At 38.3% G+C, this 21,762-nt stretch overlaps 1 protein-coding gene across 6 annotated transcripts in view; it reads right to left on the bottom strand.

The window, feature by feature from the left end:
• The window catches only part of mim (missing-in-metastasis), a 300,696-nt gene extending 281,046 nt beyond the window's left edge, over positions 1-19,650 (bottom strand). For all 6 annotated transcript variants that reach the window (XR_012452709.1, XM_074104999.1, XM_074105002.1 and 3 more), the window contains exon 1: positions 19,154-19,650. Coding sequence is in view for 5 of the 6 variants with exons in the window: in XM_074104999.1 (XP_073961100.1) it covers positions 19,154-19,225 (72 nt within the window). In the remaining variant the exon portion in view is untranslated. The remainder of the gene's footprint in view (positions 1-19,153) is intronic.
• Positions 19,651-21,762: the final 2,112 nt, after the last annotated feature.

Here is a 21,762-nt window from a genome sequence, read left to right as displayed (position 1 = left end):
ACTAAACAGGAAAAGGGATAGACAGCAGAAACCATCTTCCTTCCTTTCGTTTAATTGAAACCAAGTCTTTTTTTTCGTAAATATTTCTGAAAGATCACCGAAATTTGAATCTGTATTGAGATCCATTCAAGATTCATTATTTTTTTAAATACATCATTCTAAAATTCCAGCATAGTTTTCATTGGCTTTCCAACACGACATTTTCAGAATATTATCATTTCCATTCGAGACGCAATATATTTATTTATGTCTTATTCGATTCGATGCCACATTTCTTCAAGTCCTTTTGTCCAGTGCCATAATCCTTAATAATATTATAAAAGCGAAAGTAACCGTCTCTATGTCTGCCTGTCTATCTGATACCTTTTAAAGCTTAAACCATTGCAATAATTTAGATTAAATTCGTATGGAGATAGTTTGAAACCCTATGAAAGACATACAATAGTTTTTATCCAGGAAAATTGCATAATACTTTACAGTCTTCTCAAGATTATTATCTCAGCCCACGTCCCACAGCTGGGCACAAGCCACAGAATGAGAGGGCTGGAGTTGGCCGTAGCTCCCACACGGGCCTAGTGCGGATTGGGCCGGGTGCGCGTGCGCAGTTAGCAAGCAATAACTAGTTATCCGATTTCTTCAAGTCCTATTGTCCAATATCATAATACCACCTAATAAAACAATGCATTTATATCCCCAACAATAAGTGATATACATCGAGCATAAGGCGTCTCTGTCTTTCTTCAGAAAGCCGTCATTATGTGTCATTATCCGTGCGTGTAGTTTATGTTTAACGCTCAGATCACAGGCGCTTTCTTATGTTATTATATGTTGTGGATAAAGCGGTATACAGTACAGTACTCGTACTATTTCCCCTGTTGTAAATTTCTGTTTTAGGACAACTAGAAGTACCCTATAGGTTTTTTAATTACGGCAATTAGATTGGAAATACCTTTTTTATCAAAAAAAAAAATGTTATTACTGTATCTTGAGATAAAGAATCTTGACAGACAGGCAGACACAGCCCAACACCAAAGTGATCCTATAATGGTTTCGTTTAAAAACATGTTTGCTGAGGAACATAGAGGTGTACAAAAAAGGAATTTTGTAAAATCCCACAGGATAGTTCTTGAGCTAAGTATAGCTTTTTTTTATTCTTTCGCGAGGCTGAGGCTGTGGGCACAAGCCTATCCTACTCTATTAAATATCAACAGCCAAACTTGAAGTTCTTTTTCGTTCTATTTGTTAGATTTTTGCAAAAAACGCAAGATCAATGGTCATAGTATACTATGCGCACACCCTTACACGCTACTACGATTTTATACTACGTCGTATGCATAATGCAAAACCATTGTCGGCTTCGAATTGCTTAACTTTTACTCGCGATCTGAGGTGCATTCAGTATTGTACAAAGTTACATTTGCACCTAACCGCGGCGCTCTAGCCGAAAGATTCGTTGAACCAGTATGGGAAGGCGTTAGTTCATTTGTCCACCGATGACTTTGTGGCGGAAAGACAGCCATTTTGGATTTGAATTTACATTGTACATATGGGATTGTATTCAGTTACTTAACTTGGAGGCGGGAAATAGGTTTCTTCTGGCTTGGATGTTTTTCATACATTTTTCGTGTTTATTTTCTTTCTCTGAGGTTTATTTAATGGAAGCACGTGCCTTCTTGCGAAGGAGCTAAAACAAAACACCTTTCCAGTTTTCACGTCCAATTTTGTACTCATATCACAGGAATGTTAAGCCAGTTGCCATTGTTTATAATTTTGCCGAGTAATACATACTCGTATTACAGTCCTCAAAGATTGACATTAATAAACGCGATTACTATTACCCGTTTTCGAAAACAGTTTTTTAGAAACGGAAATATGTAAGACTACAGCTGGACCATTAAAAACTTTGAGTCTATTATCACATCACTTAAAAGTCAAGTAAATGTCGTAAAAATTGGCAAAGCACTTTCTTCGTTAGCTATAAATACATGTAAAGTACGACATAAAAATTTAACCTGACATTAAATATCAGTGTCACTTTCTTCGTTATTACTTATTATCTCATTTTTGACATTATCTAATCTAAGTTGAATGGGCATTATTTAATAAGAAAAGCGTGCTCCTTCTTCGATTACCATATCAAGCAAGATTGCGGTCAAACGCGAGCCTATTTCTTCTGTATTAAAAAATATACATCCATCAAAATCAAAATCAAAATCAAAATCAAAATCATTTATTCAGTAAATAGGCCGCAATGGGCACTTTTACACGTCATTTTTTAAAACTACCAGCGCTTTCGGAAAGACCATCATTGCCAAGAAGAATGCGCCGCAAGAAACTTGGCAGAAAGTCATTTTTTCAACATAAAATAATTACAAATAAAATACTTAAAAACTACAGTATACAATGAAATAAAAGAAAATACAAAATAATAATAATAATAATACAGGGATGTATGGGGTCCCTTAGTTACAAAACTAAACTCTAACTATAATCTACGTTCAGTGGAAGTGTAGACTGCTTCCACCGTCATAAATTAAAAAAAAAATATATAATAATAATAATTTAATTCTGAAATTTACATTTCAGGTCAAGTAACCATTAAACTTTTGGATTCCGAAGGCAAGCTCACGTCTGCCGCCCCCAAAGTTAGCTCACACGAACTCATGTCATGCTCTGAAAGCAGAGCGGTACCGAGTGCATGGTATTGCTTCCGTTCCCATAAGCTCTATGGGATCGTCTTGGGAGCTTCGACGTCGCGGGCCTGTGACTAGAAATTAAACTAAAAATATACACGTTTAAAATCCATAAGCTTAACAATATACAGCCTTAAATATAGCAGGGGATGTATAAAGTCCCTGAGTTAATAATAAAATTACTATATAGCAAGGGGATGTAGAAAGTCCCTGAGTTAACAATAAATAAAATTCCTAATCTAAATAATTCAGAGATGTATATAGTCTCTGAATGTCAAAGTAAACTAATTTAATTAACCAAATTATACAATCTTCAGAGGTGTAAAAAGCCTCCAATGTCAAAAACTTAAAATAATTATTAAAATAAAGAAATGGAGATGTATAAGGTCTCCAAATGTCAAACCAATAAATATTTTTAAATTAAATTCTGCAACGTGGACAACGGCAACGGAACCAGAAACTAGACACGAAATGCGCCGGGACACTGCCAAGTCACACTTCACAACACTTATTTATACACCGACATAAACACACACACATACACAAACACAAATACATCACATCACACATCAACATCCTAATTTTCATCGGCTTTCAGTTTAGGCCATGTCGCATCATCACATAAGTCATCATCATCATCATCATCATCATATCTGCCATAGGACGTCCACTGTTGGACGTAGACCTCCAATTGTCCCGGTTAGAAGCGGGTTGCATCCACCGTGAACCCGCGACTAACCAGTGCCACTACCATGAGTTTACAGTGACTGTACTCAATAGCGACGGCGTAAATTATTTGTAGAGGCGCTGTACAATTCTCCATACAAATAATTTACGCCGTCGCTATCGAGTACGTTCACTGTAAACTCATGGTAGTGGTCATCTGTCCGTCTCGTTGGTGGCCGTCCTACGCTGCGCTTGTCGATCCGCGGTCTCCTCTCGAAAAATTTGCATAAAAAATATACATATTTGTTATGTAAATTTTTAAGTTCTTTTACACCAGTTTTCTACTGTTTATGCCATACTTTGTGTAATTTTGACATTTCATTGACACAAGTCAACAGTTGACAAGCGCCTCGTCCGTTGACCCCTGACCTTACGACACGGATTTGACGTATTGTGTTACCTTAATCCAATTGAAAGTAAATCGATCCGGTTTCAAGTCACGATCGGGCGGCATGCCTGAAGCGTGACAATGGCAACGGCGCTTTAAAGTTAGCAGAGGTGCTCATGAGTTAACAAGCCACACTTTAAATTAAAAAACTTACTGCGGTTTCTTTCAACACATATCACATACTCGAATAGGCAATTTTGTTTCAAGATTCTTATGTTAAATTCATATACTTTTATGGCTGACAGTACCTTTATCGATTTTAGTTGCAGTATCAGTCATCAACTTTTTTTTTTTTTTTTTCGAATCGTTGGATTTTTTTGCAATTTTTGTGCTTATAGTAATGTAATAAAATTTACAGCCTAAATTAAATAAAGATATTTTGACTTGACACTGAAACTTTATTTCCGTACCAAATTTCAAGACGATGCCATTAAACTTTGAGGAGTTCCATCCTTGCGGAGACAATCCTGGCGGGACCACCAGGATTTCACTACCAGATTGCCACCGGATTTGCATAAGTCAACTCAATCGGATACCAGGAAGTTGCCGAAAAAATGGTGTTCAATACGAGTAGTTAAATGAAAGCTTGTAAAAACAAAATTCTAGGTAAAGCTTTGGCCGCCGAGAAACGTGCCGCACTCTGGCGCCCCGCCGTTTCACGTTATTGCGTATGTAACGTGGCCAGGCCCATAATCAGTCTTGGCATCTCCGTAATCTTCATTCCCGTGCAGATACAAGTCGTATCGGCGTCCGTGGCTTTTCTTATTTGCCCTGGAAAGATGACGTGACGAGTGACAATTTATACCGTGGGACGTCTACTTGTAATAATCATCATGTCACCAGCACTCATATCTGACACTGACACAACAAAGCGTTCATAAACATCTGATACGACTCTATCCGGTGGGAGGTGTCAGATATTTTCGCACACTCCTCTGTGGCAGATATTAAGCATGAAAACCCACTGACAGCAGTAGCGGAGCGGTGCAGCGCGGCGCGGAGGCGGCACCGGTAGTAATATTCGAGCTAACATGAAAGAAGTGCCACCTTGTGCCGTACTGAAACAAGCCACACACAGGATATCGCTTACTTCCCGCGCGGTATTCTGTGTGGTGTGGGCTCTTTCATGTTAGCTCGAATACATCAACCCGCTGTCGGTGGTTTCAAGCTTTAATTCAGGACTGCAGGTGAATGTACCTACCATATTAAAGAGTACAAATAAAATGATGGCTCTCAGAGTTTCAAACTTTGCCTGACTGGTCCAACTCATATTGCTTAATTGTTACGAGTATGAAGAATGCGGCTCGATTATCAATTTACCGTGACGTGGTTTGACTTATGGATTCGAACTTGGACTCGGGGCAAGTTTTCGAAAATGTGCAAAATTACATACGAAAACCATAACCTTTTTCAGTGAAAGAAAACATCGTGTTCCTAAATAAACCTCATAGGGTATATGACAGGCCATTAAATTATATACAAAATTAAACGTGTACATGTGTATTTCTCAAAAAGGAAATCAAATCTTTGTGCCAAGGTACAATTGATCCCGACGCCACCACTTGTCGACGTATAATGTTAAGTACTTGGCCCTATACCACGAAGTGCAAAACTCGAACTTCGTATGTTGCCGTCCCGCTGACGCTTATGTCATTTAATACGCGAGTGAAAGGGACGGTGCGATACGAACTTCGATTTGCGAGTTTCGTAGTAGCCCCTCTGAAAACTCGATAGTAAGTAGGGCATGGATACCGGTATTCGGTATTACCGAAAAACCGGGATACCGGTCATTTTTTCCCCTTTTTTAATACCGGTATTAAATATCTACAAAACCGGTTTTTCGGTATTTTGACTTTTTGTTTAAAATAGTAATAGTCGACTTTAATTTCAAACAAGCAAGCACTTTTAATAACTTTTGTCTTCGGACTTATGGCTTTTGAAGTTACTTACCTCTTAATCTACTTTCAAATTTAAAATTTACCGCCCACAAGTTTGCTTTGTTTATTTGTAGTGTAAGCTTTCTCGAAGTTGGACCTACCTAACTGGACCGTTTGTCCCAGGTATACATAGCCGTCAACAATTTCGAGCGCAGGGCCCCCGACTATTGCGGGAGTTGGGACAACATGGACATTAGTTAGACATGACTTTCGTCTTGCCCATGTTCATTTTTAGGCCAACTCGGTCGGAAACTGCTGAGGTCTGCGAGCATAGCACTGAGGTCCTCCATGGTCTCAGCCATGGGCCATGACTACAATATCGTCGGCGAATCGAAGGCGAGTGACGTACCCGCCATTAATGTTAATGCCTCGTCCTTTCCAGCCCAGAACCTTAAAAGCATCCTCCAATGCAGCGGTGAACAGTTTCGGAGAGATCACATCTCCTTGTCTGACTCCCCGCTGCAGAGGAATAGGCTTCGTGCTCTGGTCATTTGGTCGGACGGACATAGTGGCGTTTTTGTACAGACACTTCAACACTTCGATATACCGGTAGTCAAGTTGGCACCGCTGGAGAGCCTGCAGCACAGCCCAAGTCTCGATCGAATCGAAGGCTTTCTCGTGGTTCACAAATGCAAGGCAAGGGGGAGGTTATACCCTTCGGTCTTCTGTATAACCTGCCGCAACGTACATGTGGTCTACGATACTATAGCCTTTTCGGAAGCCGGCTTGTTAGGGAGGCTAGAAAACATGAAACCTGCTTGCGAGACGATTTGTGATGACCCTGGAAAACAGCTTGTAAACATGGTTCAGAAGTGAGATGGGTCTATAATTCTTCAGCAAGGTGTTTATCACCTTTTTTGAAGATGAGCACCACCGCTGTCTTCTGTTCCATGCTTTCGGCGTTCTCCCTTAGTGGAGGAACTAAACGGCGTCTGACGGTCCTTAAGGACTGGTTTACCACCCGCCTTCAGGAGTTCGGCTGTAATTTCATCGTCACTCGGGGCTTTGTCATTCTTAAGCTGTTCGAGGGCTATACTAATCTCGTACAGGCTGACGTCCGGGATGTCTTCGTGATAGAGTCGGGTTAATCTAGCGCTCGGTCTTTAGCTAGATTTTCGACGGGTGTTCGGGTTGCCGTATCGCTATCCCTAAATCCTCTCGACTTCCCCAACAGCTCAGGTTTGGATGAAATGATTCTGCCGTCGTCGGTCTTCAACTTCATTAACCGGCTTTGACTGCCAGACAGATCCCTGGTAAACACCTTAGAGCCTCTGTTACGCTTAATAGCCTCTTCAATGCTTTTGGTATTAAATCGGCGTACATCGCGCTTCAGAGACTTTGAGATCTGCCTGCCTATTGAACTGCCGATAGCGACAAGCGTCACCTCACCAGAGGACTGTAGCAGCATCTTACGCCTCACCTCCATGAGCCTAAGGCCAGAGCGCGAGAGCCTATTGTTTATAGTATGGCGGATTTTGAAGAAGTTAGACCCGACCGTATGGACAGCTTCCACAAACCCGTCGTTGTAATCGTCCACGTCGCTACACAGGCATTCGAAACGGTTTTGAAGTTTGAGCTGAAAGCTCTCGGGGTTTTGGAGCTGAGCAGGTTCCGGGCGGAGCGTAGATTTCATCAGTGGATACCTTTCAAGCTTGAACTGGATATTTAATGAGCCTCGTACAAGCATAAGATATTATGCGAAAATTTGGTAGGGAACTATTAATCGGCGAAACAATTTTCACCGAAAAATTAGAGAATCCCATATTAGTATTAGTTAACAATTAACAACTTCAGGTTTTTATTTTAATACTTGCTCATTAAAAGGGAAGTTTATTAAATCTTGCTTTTCATTTATATTGGTTATAATTCAACAAAACAACAGACTTATACAGAAAGAAAGAAAAATAAGGGGAAAATACGGAAAATACCGAAAAAATACCGAAATACCGGGATACCGGTTTTCAAAATTTGAATACCGAAATAATACCGGTATTGCCATCAAACCAATACCGCATAGCCCTACTAGTAAGCGTTTTCCTAAAACCTCCACATATCAAATTGACGAGCTGTTTCAAAGATTCTAATTATACATATATATTGCTCGTTTAAAGGTATTAGACAGATAGATTTCGCGATTCTCACCGAGTTAAATATCTGACGTGATTAATACCTGGTTACTCTAGTCGATTATTTTATTCGATAAAGTTACGCAACGTCGAATGTCCAAATGTAACCCTAACCTTCAGTCGGTGAATCGATATCGCACCCCTAGCAGCACCCCAATTACTGTGTAGGGGGTCGGTTATTCAATCGACACGATGGTTGTGCTCTAGCAGCGCGTCTACGATGATTACGAGGAGCATATGATTCTAAAACTTATTTATTTGTCATACTACATATACTTATCACGTTGCGATCAGGCGACTTTACCACAAATGTTACAAGTGCTACAATAACATAATTACCTATCAATGTAAGAGCGTTTATACCTGCTGAGCTGGCAACGTTGCATTTTTGTTAGTTTTATATTCTTTAAAAACGAACAAATGTTTATTAACGGTTTAAATATATAATAATCGAGAAAAACTAACAAAAATGCAACGTTGCCAGCTAAGCAGATATAAACGCTCTTAATATTACTAAAACTCTCGTGAGACACTGTCAAAATTACTAAATGAAAAGGATTGTTCAACTCACGAAAAGATCGAAACTAGTCGGACCGTTCCTTGTTTATAATCGTGAGTCGAATCGTTTAATTATGCACTATGCTGAGTGGGGACCTATTTAGCGTCATGTATGTCTTGTATTTGTTCTATGTTTGTTTATGTAAATAAATGTATTTTCTTTCTTTCTTTTCAATTCAACTGCCAGACCCAATAGTAAAAACTAACAACTATTACAGGGGTGGCCAACTTGGTCAGACCCAAGATCTACTGTTTACTGATGAAACCCTGTGCGATCTACCAATTAGATACTTCTAGAAATCTTAAATGAAACAACATAGTTCAGTATTTATAGTTTTTGCCTTGCCACGATCGACTGGACTTATTATAGTCGCGATCGACCGGTTAGCCACCCCTGAACTATTATTATAACTACAAATGATTTGCGCACAGCCTTCGAGGCAGTGTAGGGTATTTTCGAATTCTGTGGCCTTGCCAATTCACCACACGTGCGAGTCATCTTCGTCTATGCGACGCGTGTATGCTTTCAAGCAGGGCCCACCTTCAGTGCATTGTTAGGAAACCTGTCGGTTAAAATCCAGCGGATGCATAAAAACTAGTTCTATGTTTACCAATTAAGCGGGCTGGCCGGTGTTTAACGTTACACGACATTTCGCAACGGTGTTACAACTGTTAATTGGCATCATGGACGGTTTGTTAACCGATAAAAAATATCTGAGCAGTACGTAGTGGTTAAAGGAGGTCGTTGACTCTTTAAAATTGATGTATGGGCAGCCAATTTAGGCTGTGGGTCGCTGAAGACTCCCAGTGTACAAAATGAATGGGTATCTCATTGATGTTATAAGTACATACACGCAGAACATCGCCGTCCGTCATCGTAGGATAGGATTTATTATTGTTAGTGTAATGACCGTTACCACTCATTACCACTGTTTACAGTAAAATGTATTTGAACGTGCTAGTGTCCTCTGTATTAGATTATCAGAGCATATTGGACACGTCTTTTTCTCTTGTTAATCAAACTAAAATTTATAAAGACTAGCCAAGTATAGCCAGTTCCGCGTGACGTGCTAAACAGCAGGGCTACTACGTATCGTACCGTCCCTCTCTCTCTCGTATTAAATAATATAAGTGTCGGCGGGACAGTACGATACAAACTTTATCGCACGGCGTGACTTCACGGACCAACTTCAACGCGCTGCAACATTGTCATTTTTTTGTTTGATTAACAAAAGTACAATTAGTTTGCAATATTTTCTGATAATCTAACCAACAGTCTAAAATAATCCAATCAAAAAATCAAACAGGTTTATTCTGCAAAGGACTCTTTTACATGTCACTTTTTCAAACATTCTTTTTTACCCAGGAAAATACCCAAATTTCTATAACATAGTCGTCCGAGAAGCACGAACAGTAAATCTGTGAAAAAATCTACAATAACCAACTAAGCTAACCCACTTCAGCCCATTGTCGCCAACGTCACGGGACCACAAAGCTGCAATTCTGGGACAACGCATTGTGCAGTCCACGTCCCAGTTTCAAGAACCGGTAGAAGCATAGGTGTTGCCGCGTTCAAGGCTCTATAACGATGCGATAAAATGAGCTTTTGCAAGGCTCGGTTTTTAAGGGGGTATAAACTGGGCCTCGGAACAGGTTAGCCAGGCAAATTGAGCTGAAGCTTTATTGAAAGATTGGATTATAAAGACAACAATTTGGTAACCATATCTCAGGATTTGTCCTGACTGAGATCTCAGGATTTTAAGACTCCTCTCAGGGTTCCGGCCGGATTTTGGAAATCTCGGGAAATCTCAGAATTTTTAGAATTTCCAATAAAATTGATAACCTCCTCCTTTTTTTGAAGTCGTTTAAAAATAAAAATAAATCTTTATACATACCTAATAGAGAACAACTAAAAAAATCAGCATTGGTCATGACCTTAATTGCACAAATAAAATCAACCGAGATTAATTGCGCAAATAATATCAATCAATACTTATAATAATAATTTTGACTTTTTTAATTGTAAATTATTATGTTTGAGCAAAAAACCTGGTATTGCGACATATTCTCCGGATTTTTTGACGGAAATTAGGCTTTTTCTCCGAAGTATTGAATTTTTCATCTGGTAACCCATTTCCAATTGGGTACATTCTTGACTAAAGAAAATAACATGAAAGTATTGGACACTATCTTTTCTTTTGTCAATCATAAAATTACAAAGACGAAGCGTGTCAAAGTACGGGACCAAGGACCCGTGATGTCACTCCTTATTAAAACTACGTGACACGGAACTCCTAATTGGGTAATGACGTCGACTTGAAATTTGGTACAGAAATGATGCTCAGCATGGCTACTACGAAGCTCAAAACTCGAAACGAAAACTTAAATAGTGTAAGTGTCAGAGGGACCGCACGACACAAACTTCGAGTTTCGTAGTAGCCCTGCAGCTGTTTCCACTAGAACTGTGCTGTGCGAGGATAGGGTAAATGAAGCTTTTCTATTGATTCCTCGCAACACATGACACATTCTAGCACATATCTGTTGAAAACGCAGTCTAACTATGCTTAACATACGTGTAGTACGTTTAAGTTTATGAGGGCTGCCGATAAGCCCGTCTAGAGGACGTTGGAGGTTGAAAACATCTGTCATGGAAGGAACATTTTCATTAAGCGTGTCACACACTACGCAGATACGATAATATCAAACTGAGTAGACTTGTTTTTTGGCGCGGATTGTTTATACAGGATGTTTTTGTGTTTATCTCTTCTAGATTTACTCGCGTGCAGCGGGGCTCTCACATCAACCTGTATCTATCTGCAGATAAAATACTATACCATATTTATATCGGCAGATATTATACACAGATCAATTTATATACGCAGATAATATCTTTGCCATCTTTCGATATATGTCGGTGCCCACAGATACTTCACGATAAAATATAAGTTATCTGCGCTGTGTGTGTTAACCTCACTGAATTGTATAGGGAGCGATATTGACAGATACGCGTTCAGATGCAGATATCGTATCGTATCTGCTTAGTGTGTGACACGCTTAATGTAGATTACTAATTCAAAAATATTATTATGCAAATGTAGTGTACCTAAGAGAAAAATGTGAGTTTAATTTGGTCTGTCATCATCTCATCATGTTGAGCACAAGGCACCTTTTAGAATAAGAAGGATTGCGCTGTACCTTCCCACACGGGCCTAGTTTGGATTGGGAACTTCACACACACTATTGAATCACTTCGCGTGCTGGTTTACTCACAACGTTGTCTCTCAGTGTAAAGCTCATGGTGAATTTCAAATGCAATTTCACGCATTAATTCTGAAAAACTCAGAAGTGCGAGCTCGGGATTTGAACCCACGATCCTCTGCTTGAGAGGCCAGAGGTCAAACCACTAATTACTACGGCTTTTGTCTACCATATCAATAAATTGGCAATATTCGCGTTTATAAACGATATCCTTAGCATTTAATGTCGTTTAAAGAGTAATTGTTCCTTTTAATTAAAGGACGTTAACTGAGATAAGGCGACGGAGAAACCTTAAGCAAGACAAAAAATCAATACGTAAGTCCTAAGTCTAGCTTAGATCGAGTCAAGGTTGGTGACCTGGCGCGGACGGTTCAAACTTTAAATCATCATTTATTATTTATGGTTTTACAACCAGCCATGCTGTAAACTGGTTTAAGCTATGAAAACTAGGGCTGCCACGTCCATCTTACTAAATACTATAAACGCGAAAGTTAGTACTTTCTGAAGTCTCCTTCAAACCAACGGTCTTCACAACCAATTTGTAAGTCATCCAATAAACATTGCTATAGACAAACCAAAATTATTTACTATGGCAAGGATATATAGTGGCCTAGGAATCAAATCGTTTTCCACCACCACTATATTCCGTTCCACTAAACCACCCCACTATTCCGTGGGAAAATCGGGATATGCCGAATTTCATCCAAATTATTCAGCAGTTTTAGAGTGAAGGAGTAACAGACACACGCACTCATGCACTGCACATACTCACGAACTTAAGCATAAAAAAAATAGCAGGATTAAAAAAAGTGCAGTTTTGCAGGTGGTAGGACCTTGTGCAAGGTCCGCCCGGATTGCTACCACCATCTTGCTCGCTAATCCTGCCGTGAAGCAGCAGTGCTTGCACTGTTGTGTTTCGGCGTGGAGAGTAAGACAGCCGGTGAAATTACTGGCCTTGAGGTATCCCATCTTAGGCCTGTAGGTAGGCAACGCATCTGCAATACCCTGGTGTTGCTGGTGTCTATGGGCGGTGGTGATCTCTTACCATCAGGAGACCCACATGCTCGTTTTCCATCGAGTCGAATAAAAAAAAGTCGATAAATTTATAAATAGTGGCAACCCTGATAAATCCCAGTGCATTATTAGAAACGCACGTGTACACGTTTCAACGTTTCCGTTTACTTAAAACGCGTAAAAGCAAGCGTTTAACCTATATAGTTGCGTATTTATATTCCATAAACAAAATTTCCGCAAAATAACACAAACAACAGCTCTACTCGCACCTACCCCTACTCGTACCTATTCATCTGAACGAATTTTAAAGAATAATCGGTTTTTAATCTGTCATCTCCCAGGATAACAACAGGATCGAAGGATTTTGGGCATAAATTTGTGCCTCTGGGAGAGGACAGGTTAAAGAAAAATGAGTGGTTCAGCACTACGTCCAATCCGAATCCAATACGAATACGTGAAAATACGGTCCGGTGCAGTCGTAGAACTATTTGTATGATAGTTTACGCACTAGATCCGACTTCCGTTATCCGATATATACACAGACAGCTCTACGCTCTTAGATTAAAGTGGAGTTTTCGGGGGCGAATAATTGATCTAGCTAGATCTTATATCTGGGAAAACATTTGTTTTCGTCGTTCAGGTATTCACCATAAAATGTGACATATCTGAATGCGACAAGAGGCAACGAGACCATTTTACCAAGTCTTTACCGTAAACAATGGTTACTAAGCAAATATACTTACATAATATATATATAATATATAAAATACTTTCGTTAGTTTTTTATTTTTTTCAGTATGTTGCACCAATTATAATTAATTGATTTTTCGTATGGTAGTAGTTAATACTATTTGCAATTTAAATGATTTTTTTCATAGTTGTACCATCAAAAAAACTTGTTAAAAGGTGTCAAAAAATAAATTGTCCTTTTTTTTATTTCTCACGTATAAAATATTAATAAAATTGTAAGGTATACTCCCACTCAAACCACGTAGATGTGATTTGTTTTGATGCTTTAGCTGCTATGGATTACGAGAAAAACGAGTTTGGAAAAAAATGAAAAAAAAAAAAAACATTTTTGACATTATCTCTGTGACAGTTCAAGATAGAGGGCTGAATGTTGGAGTGATTACTAGTTATGAGGCGACAAAAAATTTACATTCACCAATTCAACTATTCCTCACAGGGGCCACATGACCTACCTTAGCCTGCTAAACCCTTTGCACTTTAAAGTTGAATATTTTGCAAACATAATTATCACTGAATCGAAAAATCGTTTTAGCCCCTAATCGTTTTAAAAGACCTATCCAACAATACTCCACACAACCAGATTGGATGAGAAAAAACAAATCACCCCACTTTACGTTTAGGGGAGGTATTCTAAAAAAAATTTTTATTAATTTTTTATTGTACCTTTTTGTCGGCATAGTTTACATATATATTCGTGCAAAATTACAGCTTTCTAGCATTTATAGTCCCTGAGTAAAGTAAAGCCGCGGACGGACAGACAGACAGACAGACATGGCGTAACTAATAAGGGTTCCGTTTTTGCCATTTTCACGAACATTATTTCGAGGGTCAATTTTGTTGACCTATTGAGATACAAGATTTTCGTGACGATATGTCAAAACATAAAACTGTCTAGTCTTGTGTCACCTTAGTAGGAAGTATGAAGGTTAGGTATCTAGGAAGTATTGGTTGATCTCATAGATACACGGTCTGAATATTAATTTTGTTCTATAAACATCTCATTTGAAATCATCTTTGTTTGTCCATTTGTTCATTTGTAAGTTTATTTACTTTATACCTAGTTCTATTGGAAAGTTTTATTATGCATTTTGATTCAAATAGATGTTTTATAATATATTTAAATCTATTTTTGCCATCAAAACAAAAGCCTAATTTTAATTTAATCCTCGTTTGACTTTGTTCAATGTTAAATTAAAATTCTAATTGGATAAATATTGTAATTCTAATGGATTACATTTATTTAGTATTCAATGTGTTAAAGTTTGCATCATCTTGGTTAAATAAAATGTGCATCCAGTGTTGCCTGTCTCATGCATTGCATTAGAATGTGATTTAAGAAAACACAATGCACAATGGGTTTATTTTTAAATTATTTGACTCTGAAAAATCACTAATTGTTAAACTAAACTATCCTAAAAAAAAATTAACTATATATACAGTTTGCCCAAGTCTGGTCCCTGAGGAAGAGTGCCCATAAGGCTGGCTGCATTTCCGCGCTGGATCGTGATTCCAATACGTTGGGCGAGAAATGCACCAGCCCTATGGTCATTGGTAATTTCGAATTTTGTTTGTGAGCGTCCGAACTCCATGGACCCAAAGTTTCAACAGCAAAAGCTGTAAATATGTAGTCTTTAAAGAGACCTGTATATTTGCGGCGTTCTTCTGTCTCAGCGTGCGCTGCTGCTCCGCCCGCCTTGTTAGTTGAAGAGGCTAAATGGGACGGCGCGAGGGTATCCACACAAGTGGCATCCCAGATAAGTGGCCGACCCATTTGCCAGGGAATAAGGGTTAATCCGTCGGGTCTCTTTCCATCATCGCGTATAGGTATTAGGTATTCCATCCATGTCAAAAATGCTTAAAAAATTCTTCAGATTGTTTTCCATTGCTCCTATTCAACATTTTTTTTTTTTTTTTCAAATTTAAAGTGGTTCTGTTATGAATACTGACAAACTTAAAAAAATATTTTTAGTCAATTCAAAATCTCTGAATACATTATATTTTTTTGAACTTTTTTCATATATATTTATAAGCTACCAGTAATTCGTCATAAAAAAAACCTTAAATGTTACTAAATTTTTTATTCCTTTTTACCTTTTTTTTTTTCAATTCAATCTTGCAATCAGTCCCTAGACTTTAAAGAGTCGCCAGTACGCTCGCTGCTGATCGCATTTTCATACAAAAGTAGTTTTGTTCTAATTTACAAACAACACACTGAAATAAAATAAAATTTTTGCAACTAAACCCCCTTGCAAAAAAACAGGCACCTATGGTTTTTCAGATTTTTAGGCATTGAAGCTTAGAAAGTAAGTTTGTAAGGGGGTTTATAATGGGAGCACCTATTTTGATGTTTATAATTAGTTTTCATTCATATTCAATGTAACAAAATAAAATCACATTAATTTTAAGTTAAATAAGAGAAATGGAAATTAGTTATTGTTTTCTTCTGTTACATTTTATTTTAACAAAACCTAATTATAAGCATCATAACGGCTGCATCTATTATAGTTGCAAAGTTGCATTTTGATCTGTAGTGTTACTTGTGAATTAGTATGAAACTACATTTGTATGGGGACGTGAGCATCCTGGGGACTCTTAAGCAGATGTGTTGAGGGGACTCTTACTTAAGCAGATGAGTTGAACTAAGGTTTTGGCTAGAGCATGAATACCGGTATTCGATAATATCGAAAAACCGGAATATCGGACCAAAATTCCGATATTAACACAACCGATATTGAAATCGTATAATACCGGTATTTCGATATTTTCGATATTAATCTCTAAATAATATTTATTTGGTTTTTTAATAGAGTATTGTACTCTCAACACTCTCAAAAGTCACAAATTAATTACTTATTTTATTAATAGTATTATTTAAAGTAAATTAAATTAGAATCTACGATTTATAAAGATTACCAACGATACCTTGATAGGTACCTATGACAAAACCGCGTGTCATCACGTGCTGTGTCTTATATCTGCACCTGGCCATATAGTAATGCATGGGATTTATTAGTACTACTGACAAGGGTCAGGTGGCGTAGCATGGCGTCGCGTTTTAGTAGTGTGTTCCTACCTATCTACCGTGAACCTGCGACTTTAACTAGGTCATCCGTCCATCTCGTTGGTGGACGTCCTACGCTGCGCTTGCCGATCCGCAGTTCTACATCGAGAATCTTTCGGCCCCAACGGACATCTTTTCTCCGTACTATACGTCCTCCATTGCCACTTCAAAGAGCTAATTCGCTTGGCTATGTCAGCAGGCCTCTCTTCCCCTCTGAGCACACTGGGCAAGCGCCCAGGGCCCGCGATAGTTTGGGGCCCTCTAGTCTCTCCTCCATTACCAAACGATAATCTAGCTACTCTACTCTCGCCTGAAAATCAGGCTTACCGAATGCAGCATGTTGTGCCCAGGGCCTCTAATAGGTGAAAGAGGGCCCTGTACTCAGTACAGTGTACTGTATGTTGGTGACCCTTGTTCTTCTACGTGTCTCCGCATTTCTGATTCGATCCCGTAGAGAAACACCAAGCATAGCTCTTTCCATAGTTCTCTGAGCAACTCTGAGCCTATTTAAACATATGGCCTACTTATAGTAATCACCACGTCTCGGATATATATGTCATCATCATCACTGGTAACACACATTGGTTAAAGACTTTCGTCTTAAGGTACTGAGGAATTTTGGACGAAAAGTCATTTCCGTGTTTCCCAAACGCTGCCCATCTGAGTTGGATTTGACGATTGACCTTCTTCTCGAAGCTGCTTGTCCCAGGTCAACAACTTCAAGAATCTAATTCTCAACCAACACACCACACGACACCACATGGACATTCCACATGACCTTCGTCTTGTTCATATTTATTTTGAGGCCTAGGTACCCTTTGGAAGACTCGATTGAGGCCTTCGAGCATCGTGCTTAGTTCTTCCATCGACTTTGCCATGACCACGATATCATCGGCAAACCGAAGTTGAGTGATGTACTCGTATTATTCGCCGTTCATATTGATGCCTTGTCCTTTCCATTCCAGAAGTTTGAAGGCGTCTTCTAAAGCGGCAGCAAACAGCAGGGCTACTACGAAACTCGAAATTCGAAGTTCGGGTCGTGCGGTTCCTCTCGCTCTCGTATTAAATAGTATAAGTGTCAGAGGGACCGCACGACACGAACTTCGAGTTTCGTAGTAGCCCTGCAGTTCGGAGATATTCCATCTCCCTCGCTTACGCCTCTTTTCAAGGAATCGTCTTCGAAGTCTGTTCCTGTATCAACTCGGAATGACATAGTGGCGATTTTATACAGACACTTCAACACTTCGATATACCGATAATCAATACGGCATCGCTGGAGAGCCTCAAGCACCGCCAACGTTTCGACCGAATCAATAAACATTAGTTTATCGGAGTGATACATTTTTGATTGTTAAGCCTTTAACACGAATAAAGTTCAAGACATATTTGAAATAATCTTAGCTACTTAAGATTGTCGGTACCGGAAAGTTTTGTTGCGGGAAAATCATTTATTTTACTTTAATAATACGAATATCGAAAAAATATCGAAATACCGGAAAACCGGTATTTGATTTTTCGGTATCGAAAAAATACCGGTATTGGAAAAAGGTCCGATATTAGATGCTCTAGTTTTGGCTTGTCAAGAATTCCCATCAGAAGCAATTTACTACCTATTATCAACCCTGAAGTCACTGGACCTAAGTAAACCACAGAATAAGTACTTAATAGTACAAGTAGTAAAACACAGGATAAAAAGTATTTAAGTTTAATTAATTAGTCATCAAGTTAAAGATCAGCGAAAATTATGTTTAATGGAAGTCTTTAAAAATAAACAATTAGTTATTTTTGTGTTATTGGCAATCCCCTACTCTTTCAGCTATGTTTGATAAGGCTGAATGCCTCGGTAACCATGTCTACCAGAGGCGTCTTCCCTATGGTGCAGGGTGTGCGTTGCACACGGGCGCAGCGGTCCTAGGGGGCGCCGAGCGCCTCTCGCTACGGACTTTGGCCGGCCGCGGAACTTTTCAATAGTTAAGAGAGTTTCCACAAGATCAAAACCTAACACAAGAATAATAAATAAGAATTTGCTGATTGAAATACCTATTGAAGGAATTTATCCTACTCATTAATATTATAAATGCAAGTTTGTGCGTGTTTTTGTAGCTCTTTCACACCAAAACATAAATAGATTCGGATGAAAATTGGCAAATAGATAGCCTGGCCTTGGGATTAACAAATATCAACTTTCAATTTAAAAATCCCCACTTGATTAGGCCCCCTAAAGTCCCGAAATACAACTCCCATGTTTGTTTACATGAAATTTTACGTGGGCGTCCTTTTTATGACGTAAATGAAGACCATGACATAATTTTGGTAATTCCAATAGGAAGACCTAGACTAGAGGTACATCCAAGTTGATCCAAGATAAGCCGGCGATAGAGGTTAGTGTAATAAAAAGATATCAGGGTAGTTAAAAAACTTTTAGCACAAACATAAAATGTTTCACCCTGATTCCTCTGCCAACCCTCTAGGCATGCCGGTAAAAATTAATGATGACCACTCACCGTATCATTGTAGACTGATAAAAATAATGCGTTCGATATGAACGGTTTACCGGAACATCAGAATCTGGGGCGACCGGCACGAGAAATTACGCGACCACTGTGACGAAAGATTGAAAACTACAAAATACCCTGACCTACCTTCATATCCGAAACGATCTGCTGATACAGGTTCCATAACGGGGAGCAATCCTTCTCCGTCGTTCCCTCCATTGTCAAAATAACAACAAAAACACACGAAACACGATCAAACACAAAAACGATTCACTTCCAGCCCGCCATTGCCCGACAACTGTTGCATTTTCGTGATTATTTAATTATGCACACACGACGCGATTACCTACATTTCACTCGACGTTTCAAGGCACAACAGAAACGTTTATAAAACGATATGTAACAAATCAATATTTATAAACATGAATTATGTACCCTTAGTGTCTCGACATGGGTGGTAAAATAACACTGTTACAGCACAAGTTACACTGAAAGCACTGTGAATAATTTAGATTTTTTTAATTTTAGCTAATTGACCGCACATTCATTCAAGAATCTTGATTCTCGTGTCATTTTCATACACAAACACACGATTTAAATTCACAAGACAGACGCGGAACTTCGCAACGGAGCGACAAGCACATCGGCCGGAGTCAGTTCAGTTTGTTGCGTTGCGATTCGTCAATTTTTAAGTCAGTGTTACCATGTCTAAATTTAACGGCTAGTTAAATACCTTCGTTATTAATAACAAACTAAGTGCGTGTTAGGTCCAACCAGTGAAAATCATTGACCAATCTCGGTTGACATGTATACAGCATACGCGTATTCCCCACATGCTTGCTTCAGAAAATCATCGACTACTTGCGACGGCATGCGTAAACAAAAACCTCAAAGTACTGATTCGTAAAAATATTTTTTTTGAACAAACTATCATTTATCATCGGGGCTGAATTGACAAGATATTTAGACTATAATTTGATTCGTTCTCTGTATTCTGTTTGGAAATAGAAAGACGCTGATATTTTTAAAATTTCGGTACGATTATTAATTTTTTTTTTTTAAGATATGCTTATTCTAAAAGGGCATAACTTCAAAACTAAAACACAATAGATCCATTACTTTTGTCTAGTCTCTATTTTAAAAAAAAACGTAAATCTGACGTAGACGTTGTCAAAATTTAGACAGCTCCTTTTTCTGGTGTAGGAAACATATCTATTATGTGGTAGTTTTGAAAAATTCAGATTTTTTTTTTATTTTTTTTTTGTATTTTTTTGATGATGATGATGATGATGTATTTTTTTAAATATGGAGTAATAAATTATAATAAATATTTTCCCATGTCCAGGAGGCAAAACTCTTTCGATTCCTGTAGTAATTTAAGAAAGAAAGAAAGAAAAAGTTTAATCGACAAACTTGTAGGTAGCATACATCAGGTACTTATAATTAATGTTTAATTAAGGTCAACTTAAAGCTAGCCGAAAGGGCTGGCAGCTCAGCAATGCTGAGGTACGGAACCACAGCGCTGATTTTCAGCTGCAGCCAAATAGGGAAAAAAAATGAAAATATGTTATACATATATGTTGTACATTATGGCCGTCTGACGGAGATTCTGCAATTTACAGGTGTTTCATAGCAAACATCAAATGTCAAGAGCGATTGACCATTGTGTTTTATCTTTTATCGATGTTTAATAGTCAGTTAGCACGATATGTTTTAGGTAATAAGATTAGAGCTGTAATGAGGGAGGCCTTTGCTCAGCAGTGAGACATCATAGGCTACCAAAAAAAAATTGACATGTGGAAATAGAAACAAAACCAAAACGGAAATGTTAAACAGCGTAACTGTCAGTAGACTTTCCTTCATTCAAAATAACAGAATCGAAACCTATATCTGTACTAATTATATTTTCTTTATCTTGTCTGTAGTTACAAAAAAATCCTCATTATTTTTTCTACATTGTCACCATTTAAACTAAGAGAAGTAAGAGAATAATTTAAAGACAAGGATATTACTTTATGTATTTGTTTATCGTTTATCTTTTAGGATTAACCATTTTGGTTAACACGCGAACCGAAAATATAATAATAGGTACTTATAAAAACTCAAGCGACATCAAATGTCAAATGTGACGTGACCAAATTTATTTTAAAAAGGAGATTATACAAGTGGCTTATCCAAGAAGTCATAATGTTGCAGAATTATGTTAAAAGTCGGGAACATGCGCAAAATCGATAACTGGAATAAACGATAAAACACAATGGTCAATCCCTCTTGACATCTGATTTTAACTATGAAAATTCCGCCCCCTGTTTATCATTCATGTTTTGAACTAGTCATTTTTAATCCATGACCGTATGATTCTTGTTTTGTTGATATTCTATATTCAACCTAGTTTGAATATGGCTAGCAACCTGTTACTATTGTACCTTTTTTGTCAAACTTAAGTCTTAAAACCTAAAATTGCTAAAAGTGGCTCCGAAGCGGTAACGTTTCGTGTGCTCTGCCTACCCCATTTGGCAATGCATACAGGCGTGATGTTTGTGTATTGTGTGTATATTGAATATGAAAGTAGATCAGTTCTGTTTGTTTTGATTTTTAATTTGCTGTCAGCCAGCTGCCCATCCTTAAACATGGTTTTACTAAGCTGATATATATTTATTTGTATTTTAAAAGTTTTATTTATATTACATCTTTTGCCTTATAGATAAATATAGTTCGGTGCCAAAGTCCCTCTGAATTTCATTTAACGTACCGAA

The sequence above is a fragment of the Choristoneura fumiferana genome, chromosome 22 (assembly GCF_025370935.1).
Source record: "Choristoneura fumiferana chromosome 22, NRCan_CFum_1, whole genome shotgun sequence".
Classification (NCBI taxonomy): Eukaryota; Metazoa; Arthropoda; class Insecta; order Lepidoptera; family Tortricidae; genus Choristoneura; species Choristoneura fumiferana.
This window is presented reverse-complemented; position numbering and strand designations above follow the sequence as displayed.